We start from the raw sequence: 14028 nt of genomic DNA on the forward strand, positions 1-14028 counted from the left end.
AAAATATCATTTGTACAAAGGAAAATTAATGTGTCATTGTACTTTTATTATTCATCTGTCGTAGATTTAAAAACAAAGTAAAGACTTTATTGATTTGAATAGTTAGGATTACATTTTTAAATTACATTTAAACTATGCAAGTAACATATATAATGGAAATGTAAATTATGAATACATCTCCACATCTATTATTCAATAACTATTGGATTAAAATAGTGTATAGTAGTAGTATAGTGGACCATGAATTCAATATTACAGTAAAGTTGATTTAAATTATAGTAATATGAACATTAATATTCATATATGTGTCCTCTATTTTTCTTTAGCTCCTCTACCCATCATGCATTGCACGTCCTGCAGGCAGCCCAGAGTAGTCGGACCGGCAGCCAATCAGAAGCACTCGACATCTCTTCAGGCCAATGGCGTTTCTCTGACTCCGCCTCTATGCCCTCTCTCTCCTCCAATCACGGTGCTTTCCACATATGGCACCTATTCTCCTCTTCCTCCTTTAACTCCGCCCCTATGTTGCGGCTGTCAGCGGTTGCCGTGGAGACAATGAGGGGCGGAGCTAGTAGGAGTCCTCTGAGGTGTCTGAAGGACCTGACGGTCCCGCCCAGTCTGAGCAGCGACCACTGGTTGGTTAAAGCATTTCCTCTTTAATATTCATATCAAATTCCTTAATCACTCATTAATATTCATGAGGACATTGTACCGTTTGTATTTTTGTGGTTTTAATTTCTCACTGTCGCCATCTTGGATTGTGGCCGTCGCCATGTTGTTTTTTATCCACCAGTGAACAGGAAGTGACCACTAAGGAGGAGTGATGTAGAGACCTGTCAATCACCTTGTCGTCCCACCCTAAAGCGAACCCTGCTTTATGGTCTTTATGGTCATTTTCTCATTGAATTCTATACAACCAGAGGAGTCGCCCGAGATAATAGTCAGTGAGCATTAGGGGATGTTTTAGGGCAGGGCTACAAGATGATTGACAGGTTGACACCAGAGACGGACACAGCGTCTCTACGCCACTCCAAATATGTTCACTCGTTGAAAAAGAAAAAAAAATGGCGACAGTCAATTTGTCGGGAGACGTAATGACAACTACATCCACTTCTCCACATACAACGCATTTTAATGACATAACGACATTCACAAAAATAAATTAAAATGCCTTGTCTTTGCAGTTACGGGCGAACACCTACACTAAGGTAATTAAAACAAATACAATGTGATTTTTATAAACAAATAGTTTGTGTACTTCAATCTGTCATTAAAGATAATTTATGAAGAAAAAGAAAATATTTGTGATTATGCAATGAATACATAGACATAAAAATCATAACAAATCTTTTCCATGTCTGTTTTAGCCCAACCTTTCCTGCCCGGCGACAGCAGAAACAACGGGCTAATCACAGCACCCGCAGCCTCCACCTCCTCCGGAGACGGCCCCTCCCCCTCCCACTATGTTCAGCCAATGGGCTGTCCGCTGCTCCGCTTGCCGTGAGCCAATCAGAAGCGACCCCTGAGTTTCTCAGCACAAATGGAGAGGTGGAGTTTGTACGTTATCTCTGTAGCTATTGTAGCATTCAAGTTAACGAGTCAGCTAACTAGCCTAAGTTTATTGTATACGACGTTAGCCCTCTACACAAAAATAAACAGATTTCTCATCTTTTTTTGTGGCTTTTTCTCAGCGCGGTAAACGAGTCTCACAGATACGAATTCGCCGGGCGTCTCCGCGGGAAACGCTGCTCACGCCGATGGGACTACCAAAGGTCAAAAGGTCAGGGTCCAGGAGAAAAGGAAACAAAAGGAGAACATTTGAGGAAAAGTAAAACATATTAAAATAGATTATTTTTCAGGTCAAAAAAGAAAGAGTTCAGTCTGGAGGAGATATACACGAACAAGAACTACAAATCCCCCACCACAAACAGGTAAAAAAACAACTACAAATACAACATGTTACAACAAACTACATCTCCCAGCATGCTTTTCTGTCTCGCTACAGGAGCCTGGAGACTATCTTCGAGGAGCCCCGGGAAAAAAATGGCGCGTTGCTCCTGATTGGCCAGCAGAGGAGGCGCAGGCTCCTCCTCTTCCCGGACTTCACTCAACCCAGGAAGAGGAAGAGGCCGCAAGGTCAGCCAGTACTCATATTCACTGAGCAGAGCCTGAACGCATCATTCTGTAAATCAAGTGCTGCTAACGTTACGAGCCCTCCTCCTGCCGGCTCTCCGCTAGCCGTGCTGCTAACGTTACTAGCTTTCCTTCTGCTGGTTTTCCATTAGCAATTCTGCTAACGCTACTAGCTCTCCTCCTGTTGGTCTTAACACTGATTGGTTGTTTACAAAGTGACATGACCAGAGACTAGACAAATCTCCATGGTGTCCTGATCACATGTTCTACTGGATACTGGAGGATAAACTTTATTTGATGGTTGATGTTAATCTGTGCCTGTTTTAGGGGCGGGACTTCCTTTTGCTTTGGTGCCCCGGAAACGTGTGGCGGCAAGGCGGCATTGCCACGGCGGCGGCCCCGGTGACGATGACGCGGACCTGGACGTGATGCTGGTGGAGCGACTGAGCGCGCTGGAAGACTTCCTGACGCGTCAGGGCCTGGACGTGTGAGCTGTGACATCACTTCCTGTGAGCCGACCAAAGGCCAAATACACAGAGCTGCTAGCACACCTGCTACTTTTGTTTTTGCCGTGTACTTGATTTCTTCTGTTTGTATTTGACGTCTTCTCTTTTTTTACAGTGTAGGCTGTGTAAATGTGAATTTTCTTAAATATTTAATATTTTTACTAGTTTTTTAACGGATGACCTATCAGGAGGCTACACCCACATGTAGCTTTATTTGAATTTTGAATTTTTTTGTGTTTCGTGAAATATAAAAAGACTTCACTGCTGATCTCTGTAGTACTCTGAAACACTGTCTGAGTGCTCTGTAGTACTTTACTGTTGGTGAAGTATTTGGAGTTTTTAAAGTGTAATATATATTTCTGCTGAAAATTTGTCTATTTTTGGAAGAAATAAAGTTTGTTTCTGCTCACTGAAGTTAGTTTCTTTATAAGTGATCAGAGTCATTGATCACTGATCAGTGCACGATAATGTTCATCTGTAGAGTTAACTCATTGTTGTTTTGAGGAAAGCAATCTAGAAAATACTATTAACATTTTTATCTAATTTGTTTAAGTTAATTAATTAATTACTTTTGTTATTAGTAGTAGTAGTAGGATTGCCCTGCGGGCAGCCTCAGGTGACAGCTCACATGACATGAGACATGCGTTCTTTCAGTGTTTCCTGCTGTAAAGAGTTAATTTGAACCAAAATCTCATCCTGTCGCTGTGGCCTAAAGCTACGGAAAGTGTAACAAAGTGTGCGCTCACCGTGAAGGAAGGTTTACCTGGCAGACAACACTCGGGGTCTCAAACGGAAGAATCCATAGCTTGCCGTGACGCAGGACGTCCGCACGTCACTTACGCAAACAACATGGCGGCGGCCTTGCGGAAGGTGTGCAGCGGAGCGCCTGTGAGGTATTAACTTTATTTATTCTATAGTAAAGCCGACAGCTTGACGTCAGGCAGTGACGTCGCACTGGCGTAACGCCAATGCGACGTAGCCGTTGCGTCAATGATGCTGCGTGCTGTTTAGGGAAACAACGGCCCTTTTACCGTTCATAGTAAATTAACGTTTGATCGAGTCTAAAAGTCAAACGGTGACTTTAATGCGACGTCAGACAGGTGAGGAGCGTGTGAACCAGAGTGATGAAGGCTTCGGCCGAGGTGACATCAGCCAGATGTGTCCAGTTCACCTGTTTACCATCTGGTGAACAGGTAACCTGACGGCTGGTGGGGACGACAGAGATTCGTTGAACTATTTTAAATGATTAAATGTATTTTGAACATTTCTCAACTGTTAAACTGTTTGTTTTTTATTTATAGAGTGTCACCTTGGAGCTGTGGCCAGCAGAGAGCAGTGAGCACAGGTGAGTCTGTCTGCACTTCCTCACTTCCGGGTCACCTCATTTTCACTTCCGGTTTAATTCAAAGGCTATTTAACAAAGGCGGAGACATGGGAGTGAATATAAATTCAGTTAAATATTGACGGGATTCCTGATGATGAATATCATGCGTTCAGGCTCTCAGTGAACATGAGTACTGGCTGAAGGTAAACGATACCCTCATGATGCATTCAAGTTTAGTCTATTAAAATGCAGTTTTGGTAATGTACTAGAATAAATCCAGATGTTTTCACATGAATACATCACAGCTCATTATCACTCTTCACAAACACTCAAATTTTGTGTTTTTGTATAATTAAGAACTATAAATGTGACGGATGCAGGTGTTTTATAGTTTTGATGTAAATTATAATTCTTAGAAAATAAATCAGCATGAATGTAAATCATCTTGTCGATTTGTCATTGGTTCAGAATAAGTATTAAAAGTACAGTGCAGCAGTGTTTGTTGACCAATCAGCTGTCTCTCTTCAGGTAGGTCCCTCCTACCCAGTCGCTGGCCCCTCCCCCTCCTGTTGGTGTCAGGAGGCAGTTACCTCGGTTACCAGAAATACAAGTGGAGGGACCAACAGCAGGATGGAGTAGAGCCCGTTTTAGCCACGCCCACACAGGTAGGAGACACCGGCCGCGGTCGAATAGTCCTTTTTCGTTAGGAACCTTCCTAACTGAGGGAAATGACCCGGAAGTACCTCAGTGGCCGCCATAAGTGCCGGTCGAATTCTCTAAACGCAAAGAAAAGGAGCTTCATGCCTCCTAACTTTTAGCTCTAGGAACCACTGGACCTTCCTTAACGAAAGGAAAGGAGATAATGCCGACCCACAATCCCTTGCGGCGGCAACATTTAAAGTTACGTTTCATTCGGCCGTTCACGAGAACAAACGATCATGAAGACAAACGCAGATCATGTAAATAATAAGTAGCGTAACTTGTAAATACTTTCAATAATCTGTTAAACCGACTGGAAAATGATGAGCGTTACGTTGCTGTTTCTGTTGAACACGCTCTAAAGTGATGAAACAGCTCAGCCCTCATTCTTTTATTTTACTTTAGTGACAGAAGCTTTAATGAAAAAGTTAAACTGGACGAGCTCTTCAGCCTGACTCTGTTTATGATTATCATCTTTTTAATCAACTACTTTGTTACATTACAATAAAGCACTATCAAGTTGTGTTTCATGAACTGTTGTCTGCATATTTTTATGATCAGATTATAATCTGCATATAAACCATAACAAGATAAATGGATATGAGCCACTCATATGACACACATCGTTAGTGGGACAACGTATTTAATTCAGCAGGTTTGAAACTGAACAGACAGTTTAGTAGCTTTGTACTCTGTCTAAAATCCCTTGGTTTCACTTTCATATTCCTTTGTTCATTTATATTCCAACCTCATTAATAAAGTAATATATGAACTGGGTTGTTTAATCCCCTGCATGACACAACACTGCAAGAACACAGATGAAGTATTTCAGATGCTTTATTGTGGTGGACTATAACGTTGTAGTTTCACGCTGCAGACAAACTGACGTCACTAACATCACCTGCCGTCGCGTCATAACTACGTCGCTTAGTGAAAGTGGAGTCGGATTCTCTTTTCCTAACTCCTCATGGATTTTCCTCACCATCTTTCCTTGACCCCATGACGTTTCCACAGAGGTTAAGGAAAAGTGCTTAGGGTTAGACGTTAGGAGGTAATTATTTGACTATTCGACTGCAGCCACCTTCTTCTTCTTCTTCTTCTTCTTCTTCTTCTTCTTCTTCTTCTTCTTCTTCTTCTTCTTCTTCTTCTTCTCTAGTTGTATAGAAGTCTATGCTTCATGAGTTAAAGCTGTATTTTCTCTTCTGACCACCAGGGTGCGACTCTTCTGGTTGTAATATTTGGTTGTAACACATTCAGAGTGTGTTTATACTTTCTTTGTTTATTGATCATGTTGACTGATATGAGGATTGGTTCACTGGGTGAAAGGTGATTGACATGACACTCTGCACTGACCCTCTGCTCTGAGGTGGTCCAACTGATGGAAGTCTATTTATTTCTATTGGTTTGTCCATCATACTCAAAATAAATATATATATAAATATAACAAATATACATTTGAGATAAACAATAATACATAATGATACAATTAATTTAACTAATTTATTGATTGGTATTCTTAAGTTATTTTTAAAATTTCTGATCAATATAACAATTAGTTTCCCACCAATAAATAACAAAAACATGTCTAATTCATATTTTAATATTTCTTTTAATTTTCACTTCATTCTTTAAAAACTGTGGGTTTTCTTTTGTTTTTAAAAACAAGACTGGACCTCAGTATATAAATATATATACTTTTTAATATGTATGTGTGTGTGTGTGTGTGTGTGTGTGTGTGTGTGTGTGTGTGTATATATTAGTGTAATGTCATAGGCCATTTATTTCATATTAATAAATATATAAATAATAACATATATATTTTGAAGATAATTTAAACAGTTTCATTGTAATAACATCTATGAATCCACTCTACATGGTATGTAAAGGCTCTTGGTGTGTTGTAGTTGTGTGTTTGCTCTACGCACTTTGCGTCGCGGCAGGTGGGGGGCGGGGGGGCGGGGCTCTTCGTTGACACATCTCGCGCTCTGCGTCACTTCTTCTTTGCTGCTCTGAGAGAGCGGACCCCGCGTTCTTCTTCTGTCTTATTTTAAACGTCACCATGCGTCTCCGGCCCTCTCTCTCTGCGTCATCGGCGACCCGTTCATGGTAAAGTTTCTCCCGCGGTGCCGCGGCGGCGGCGGCTGCGCGCGGCAGCAGCGCGACCTGCTGCGGCAGGTGAAGCGGCGCAGGCGTCGCAGGCACACGACAGATGGAGAGAAGGAGGAAGAGGAGAGAGGAGGAGGAGGAGTCAGGACCAGAACCACAGCCAGATTCAGGTGGGAGATGAAGATGAGTTCATTTCATATTCACCATCCTGAAGTTAGACACAGAGAGACAGACAGGTGTGTGTGTGTGTGTGTGTGTGTGTGTGTGTGTGTGTGTGTGTGTGTGTGTGTGTGTGTGTGAGAAAGAGAGAGACAGAGAAACAGACAGGTTAGAGACACAGAGAGAGAGAAACAGACTGATGATGGAGAGAGAAAGAGAGACAGATGGATCCAGAGAGAGACATGTGAGGGTTTAGAGATTAGTGTGTGTGTGTGTGTGTGTGTGTGTGTGTGTGTGTGTGTGTGTGTGTGTGTGTGTGTGTGTGTGTGTGTGTGTGGGAGGAGGGGAGGGGGGGGGGGTTACTATGGCGACGGTTAGCTTAGCAGGTCAGCTATTTCAGCTTTAGCCTTGTTTAGCTTGCGTTAGCCTCTTTCAATTGATTGTGTGCTAACCTGCTAACCTAGTTTACTGAGGACACACACGTGTTTCGCACACTGTACACACGTGTTATAAGTGTGTGTGTGTGTGTGTGTGTGTATATATATGTATATATACATATATGTATATATATGTATATATACATATATGTATATATATGTATATATACATATATGTATATATATGTGTATATGTATATTTGTATGTGTGTATGTCTGTCTGTATGTATATATATATATATATATATATATATATATATATATATATATATATATATATATATATATACATCCTTGTATGTATGCATGCATGCATGCATGTATATATTTATATAGCTAAACTAGGCTAAAGCTAAGCTAGCCATCACCGAAGAAACCGTGCACACACTATACACTGATCCATATTCATGTCCAGAAAGTATGAAGTTTTAAACATTCTCAAAATGTATATTTTGTATTAAAAGAATATAAATAATATATTCAAAAGTTCAATGTGTCTTTAATAAAAAGTTTTTCTGAGGCAGAAACTTAAAATAGTTTGTGTGTTAGCATCATTGTTAGCATTGCTACAAGCTTTACTGTAGCCCTGCTTTAGAGTCCGCTCTTCCTCCTCCTCCTCTTCCTCCTCCCCGCCCTCCACACACACAAGCCCCGCCCCTTCCACAGCTGTCCACACCCACCAGTGTGTTTATTTCTCCCTTATTCCTCCATGTTTTACCTCCTTTTTTTGTTTATTTTGTCTTTACTTCCTTTCACACTCCAATTATCAATCATGTAACCAGCAGCTCGATTTTACAGTTGGAAGGCCATTGAGTAGTTTCCACTTTCTGCCGCTGCATGAGTGATTCTCTAAACGAGTTCCTGGTAGGGAGAGAGGTGCTTCATTGGATTTAGTGGGCGAGGAAACATTGTGATGAGTCTTGATCGTCATTTTGATCAGATTGAGAAAAGCCGTAGTCTATAGCGTAGCGTCTATAGCGTAGCGTCTTTACTGTAGCGTTTAGTGTTTATGGCGTTTATACACGGAGCGTCTATACGCAGAGTGTATATTGTAGCGTCTATGCACAGAGTGTATAGCGTAGCGTATAGCATAGTGTCTATACCGTAGCGTTTATAGCAGAGCGCTCGTAGCATTTATAGCATAGTGTAAATATGTGGTGTTCCCATGCAAATCAAATCTTTCCTGATGACAGAAACTCGCCCATTAGTCGGAAGAAAATACAAAATATTTTTTTTAAGGAGAGTCATTCTTTTATTCTGTCCTCTGTCCTTTTTGATTTTCTTTGATAATTTTTTATCTATCTACATGTCTGTATCTCTCTGTTCCTTCACCTCCCTTTGTGTCTCCTGTTGTCGCCCTCTGCTCTCGCTCCATCTCATCATGCTCATCAAATCTCGTTAAATCTCATTAAACCTCATACAATCTCGTCACACTCAGGCTCCAGGTGCCTCGTTTGACTCTGCGTCGCCGTCTGAGCGTGCTCAGTGGCAATGTGTCTCGTCCAATCCCGTGGCGCCGTCGGCCGCTTGCCTTCCTCTGCTACGCCCTGTCAGTCAGCGCTCTGCGGCCGTTGGCTAAGCGGGTAAGAGCGGTGGCTTGCTGGCTTCTGATTGGACGAAGGGAAAAGGGAAGGGACAGAAACTACCATACTCGTTTCTATTTTCTTCTCTTTTTCGTTAGTTGTTGAATTTTTCTCCATCTCCTCGTTCCATCTTCTACCTCTTCTCTCACGGTTCAAACTATAAACCATATAAACAAAAATGACAATAACCAATAAAAATACGTGGAAAGTTCATACAAAATAAAAACCCAGGGATAGGTTGCTAATGTCCTCTTTGTTGTTGCACTCCTCTTTTCCTGCTTTTAATGACGGGACATGTTTTGATTTATAGTAATTTAATAATTTCATTTCCAGTGAAGTTTACGGTTTCAGTGCACAGGTGTCACTTTCACCAATGTTGTTTATTGTTGAACTATAATCCTGTAATCCTGTAATCCTGCTTTACTTACCTTTGTCACACGGGTTTGATCTCCACATTTGAGAGACATTGCAAAAAAGATGTGTGTTTAGACGCTATTGGAATTTATTTACTCTCTACCTGTTCAGGTACTCTGTTCTCTACCTGCTCAAGTACTCTGATCAGTACCTGTTCAGGTACTCTGTTCCTCACCTGTACTCTGTTTAATTTATTCAGTGACTCTTCAGAGGTGTATCTACTTTTTGGTATAATATAATTCTTCCTCAAAGCAAAGGGTAATTCTTCACATGCAGTTCCCATGTTTGGCACGGTAGGTGGCGCTGTACCGCTCCTTCCCGACCCGCCTCCTGTCCCGGGCCTGGGGCCGGCTGAACGGGGTGGAGCTCCCCAACTGGCTCAGGAAGCCGGTGTACTCGCTCTACATCTGGACCTTCGGGGTCAACATGCAGGTGAGGCGAGCCCCGGCTCCATGTGCACCAATCAGAGCGTCTCGTTCATCACCCCGCCCACTCCTCCATCACCCCGCCCACAACTCCTTCATTACCCCGCCCACCACTCCTCCATCACCCCGCCCACCACGCCTTCATCACCTTTAAGCCAGAAGTTTTATTATCAATAAAATGCCGTTTACATTATAATTATAAATAAACAGGCATGTTTAGATGAAGTGAACAACGATCATTGTGTTTGCCTTAAACCAGGGCTGTGTGTCTTCCCAGCATCATAGCCATCATGTTGTTTCTCTACTCGTCTCTCTTGTCCAATAGGAAGCCGCCGTGGAGGATCTTCATCACTACAGGAATCTGGGGGAGTTCTTCCGGCGACGCCTGAAACCTGCAGTCAGACCGCTCTGCGCCAACTCCTGTCTGGTACACCGTTCTTCTTCTTGGTCTAAAGACCTTAAACCAAGTGGTGTAAGACCTTGACGTTGAACTATCTGGTCTTAAGGGTCGTGGTCTTGTTTTCTTCTGCGTCAGGTGTCTCCGGCTGACGGGAGGATCCTCCACTTTGGGCAGGTAAAGAACTCAGAGGTGGAGCAGGTGAAGGGGGTCACCTACAGTCTGGAGAACTTCCTGGGTCCCCAGAAGAGGCAGATCAACGGTAAAGACCAGCAACACGGTCCACCAACAGGGTCCTGCTCACAGCGGTTCAGACAGGAAGCCACACAGCTGGTCCTGAAGCAAGACCACGTGGGCCTGAAACAAGACCAACTGGTCTTGCTTCAGGCCCAGGTGGTCTTGATTCAGGCCCAGGTGATCTTGCTTCAGGACCTGATGGTCCTGCCCCCTCTCCTCTAGACTCCACGTCGTCCTTCAGAGACCTCCTGCTGTCTTCTCCAGAGAACGACCTGTTCCACGTGGTGGTTTACCTGGCTCCAGGTGACTACCACTGCTTCCACTCGCCTGCAGACTGGAAGGTGGAGCTGCGCCGCCACTTCCCAGGTGAGGACCTGATCCAGATTCTACCTCCACCTGCTGCTGTGCACCTTCACCTGTCTCTCTGTCTCACCTGTCTCTCTATCTCACCTGGCCCTCATTAGGCTCGTTACTGTCCGTTAACCCCGGAGTGGCTCGGCTGGTCAAAGAGCTGTTCTGCCTTAACGAGCGTGTGGCGCTCAGCGGCCAATGGCAGCACGGCTTCTTCTCGTTAACGGCGGTCGGCGCCACAAACGTCGGCTCCATCCGACTTTACTTCGACCAGGTGAGACTTCAGTTTTCACTATTTATACTTTATTGCTCTTATGATTAATATCTGATCCTTATGCTGCTTTTGTTTAATGTATAAACTGTGACTTTATAATGAACGGAGGAAAGTAATATTGATATATTGATATATTGATATATTGATATATATATATATATATATATATATATTGATATATAAGTATTGATATACAATGCGTTGGTCCTCAGGAGCTTCAGACCAACGCCCCTCGCTATAATAAAGGATCTTTCCACGACCGCAGCTACGTGGCCGTTGACGGCCAATCGTTGAAGCTGGATGGTGAAGGGGGCGTGGCCTTGCAGAAGGGAACTGCGGTCGGGGAGTTCAACCTCGGCTCCACCATCGTGCTTCTGTTCGAAGCTCCCAAAGACTTCAGCTTCAGCCTGCAGCCTGGCCAGCGAATCAGGGTGGGGGAGGGGCTGGGCAGCTTCTGATTGGCCGAGCTGCACGCTCAGGGGGCGGAGCCCAAAGTTGACTAACTGCTGCTGTCTGGTGAAAGACTGGTATCAGGAGTTTGTGGCATTGTAGGGATTTTTCTTGGGATCAAATATTCTGTGGATGAGGAAGAGGACTCAGACTCCCAGAATGCCTTGTGCCTCATGGGGAAGATGGAGGGGGGGGGGGGCAAAGCGCTGTCTTTTATTCTTCCAGGAAATGAACCAACAAACAAATATTCCTCCTAAAATCACCAATAAAACTAAAACATTCATTCAATAAAACTAAAACATTCATGTCACATTCAACTCATAAATATCAAGTTCTCCGTCCACGGACACGCTTTGAATGTCTGAAGCTTTATTGTTAAAAATGGTCCTTTTTGCTTTAACCAATCGGAGCCGTCGGAGCAGATTCGGTTGCCTGTGATTGGACGAAAAGATCATGTCCCTGAATGTTAACTGTGTTAATTAGTTAAGATCTATAGTTTTTGTAAAATATGTAATTATGAATAAACAATTCTTTCTGAACAGCTTTGTCTTTATTCCCGCTTAGAATAAAATGTATATCATTATTAGTATAAATGAGTATATGTGTACTTTTATTCATTATCATATTTTAAAAAAGTTCCTCTCAATGTTTTCTTTGTTTCAAAATTAATTATAAACCTCACAAACACGTCACACGTTCATTTATTTATTATCGAGTTTTTTTATGACATCACTCAGAATACGAAGGAACGACAAAAGCGAGCGGCCTCATTGGTCGGCCTTAGCCCCGCCCCGGGCAGCAGAAGAGGCAGCACAGCCAATAGGACGGCGGCGGGCAGCAGCTCCCGTAGCGGTGGAACCGCGGTTCGGCCAGACCTCCGTGTGACCAGCCGTCGTCGGGGACCTCCTTCCCCAGCCACGGCTTGCCGTCCTGGGCCGCGGCGCCGGTCAGTGGCCCCTCTCTGCGGCCGGAGCTCCAGGAGGACAGGGAGCAGGAGGAGGTGCCGATCTGCTGGGCCTTCACCCCCAGGAAGGAGGCCAGGTCCAGGTCCAGACTCGCAGCGCCTCCTCTGGGCCGGGGTGTGTTCTGTCTACACTGAGGACACGGGATCCACACCTAAGGGGGGCAAAGGATCCTGGGAGTTGTAGTGACAGGAAGTGATCATGACGTCATGACAAACAAACTATTTTTACTTTAAACACATTTCATTCTATTCAAACTGGCAGGTTTTTATATTTTGGTGTTTAAAGTAAATTTGTGTTTCTCACCATTGATCTGCTTCCATTGATTACACCTTGTTACACTTCATCTTGTACTATTAAAGTGACTCTTCAATTGTCTTCATCTTTCACTAGTATAGTGACACTTCAAGTGCATATCTTTTACTATGAAACTGACACTTCAACTGTCTTTAGCAATTCCACTTCAACTGCTTTAATTTCTATTTGTTTTGTCGATCTGTTTCCATTGATTGCATTTGACAAACAAACTATTTGTTGTGCAACAATTTGACACTTCAGCTGCTTTCAGATCCTCAGCTTTCAGGTTTCCACCATAATAAAGAAAAACATCCTCTTCAATTCTTTCAGAGTTTTTTGCTTCGTCTCCTTTAATCCTGTGAATTTGGAGTGGCACTAATTTCATTCAAGATTTCCACTTTGACTGCTTTTAACACTCAAACTTCAGCCGACACCAAAACTCATAAGCAACATTGGCAGCTCAGGTGAGTCAATGACATCACTGCTCACTTGCTCGTTGATGACATCATCGCTCACCTGCTCGTTGATGACCGTGTCCAGCCGCTTCAGACAGGCCTGGCAAAAGGCGTGGCCGCAGTGCAGACGCCGCGGCAAACGTGTCGCCAGGTCGTAGCTGCCGAAGCACACGATGCACGCCAAGTCCCGCCTCCTCAGTGATGTCATTGTCTCCATGGCAAGGGAGGGAGAGGGAGGAGGCAGGGGCTGACAGGTCACTTCTTCCTCCTCCTCCTCCTCCTCCTCCTCCTCCTCCTCTTCCTCTTTTCTGTTGTCTGACATTTTGTTCTAATACAGGAAGAAAAGTCTAGAAGAATATTTATTTTATTAGTTAACTGACGTTAGCTAGCGTTAGCTGACATTAGCTAGCGTTAGCTGACGTATACATAAACAAGAGTTTATATATACATATATAAACATATATATATATATATATCTATATCTATATAGATATAGTTATAGATATAGATATATAAACTCTTGTGATGTGAAACAACAAATAAAGCATATCTTTTTTTGATTTGACTTGTTTTGCTTCTTCTTTTTTTACTGGCAGATTAAAACCACGTGTAGCCTCCAGGGCCAATTTACTTTTTAACATTTAAAAATTGATCATTCATTAAAACATGACTTGATTATCCGACAACATTAGCGAGCTGATTAGCAACTTAGCTGAAGTCAATTAGTAACATGGATTTTATTGACTAAATAGGACTGCATGGTGGTGTAGTGGCTAGCACTGACGCCTCACAGCAAGAGGGTCTGTGGTTCGGATCCCG

General features: G+C 43.2%; 3 protein-coding genes across 5 annotated transcripts in view; 2 read left to right on the forward strand and 1 right to left on the reverse strand.

The window, feature by feature from the left end:
• The window catches only part of wu:fi75a02 (uncharacterized), a 7132-nt gene extending 4079 nt beyond the window's left edge, over nucleotides 1–3053 (forward strand). The window contains exons 5-11 of one of the 2 annotated variants that reach the window (XM_068566998.1): nucleotides 327–635; nucleotides 1185–1208; nucleotides 1368–1557; nucleotides 1692–1780; nucleotides 1860–1931; nucleotides 2006–2136; nucleotides 2461–3053. In XM_068566998.1, coding sequence (XP_068423099.1) covers nucleotides 327–635; nucleotides 1185–1208; nucleotides 1368–1557; nucleotides 1692–1780; nucleotides 1860–1931; nucleotides 2006–2136; nucleotides 2461–2624 — 979 coding nt within the window. In that variant the 3' untranslated portion in view covers nucleotides 2625–3053. The remainder of the gene's footprint in view (nucleotides 1–326; nucleotides 636–1184; nucleotides 1209–1367; nucleotides 1558–1691; nucleotides 1781–1859; nucleotides 1932–2005; nucleotides 2137–2460) is intronic. The other variant, XM_068566999.1, reaches the window with a different exon arrangement.
• Nucleotides 3054–3488: 435 nt separating this feature from the next.
• pisd (phosphatidylserine decarboxylase) lies at nucleotides 3489–11994 on the forward strand. 2 transcript variants are annotated; one of them, XM_068566995.1, is made up of 9 exons: nucleotides 3489–3532; nucleotides 3941–3984; nucleotides 4492–4628; nucleotides 9659–9793; nucleotides 10112–10213; nucleotides 10322–10445; nucleotides 10643–10786; nucleotides 10885–11045; nucleotides 11258–11994. In XM_068566995.1, exons 1-9 carry the CDS (start codon nucleotides 3489–3491, stop codon nucleotides 11501–11503), a joined length of 1137 nt encoding a protein of 378 aa, XP_068423096.1. In that variant the 3' UTR covers nucleotides 11504–11994. The 2 variants fall into 2 exon arrangements, with proteins under 2 accessions (XP_068423096.1, XP_068423095.1); XM_068566994.1 differs by lacking the exons at nucleotides 3489–3532; nucleotides 3941–3984; nucleotides 4492–4628 and adding exons at nucleotides 6641–6938; nucleotides 8803–8947.
• Nucleotides 11995–12275: 281 nt separating this feature from the next.
• On the reverse strand, nucleotides 12276–13531 carry rnf224 (ring finger protein 224). The gene is made up of 2 exons (XM_068566997.1): nucleotides 13271–13531; nucleotides 12276–12611 (listed from the first exon to the last, which is right to left on the reverse strand). The coding sequence occupies exons 1-2, from the start codon at nucleotides 13529–13531 to the stop codon at nucleotides 12276–12278; spliced, it is 597 nt and encodes a 198-aa protein (XP_068423098.1).
• Between the last annotated feature and the right edge of the window lie 497 nt (nucleotides 13532–14028).

Source organism: Clinocottus analis, unplaced genomic scaffold (assembly GCF_023055335.1).
Source record: "Clinocottus analis isolate CAN_PGR_092001 unplaced genomic scaffold, fCliAna1.0.p SCAF_72, whole genome shotgun sequence".
Taxonomy (NCBI): Eukaryota; Metazoa; Chordata; class Actinopteri; order Perciformes; family Cottidae; genus Clinocottus; species Clinocottus analis.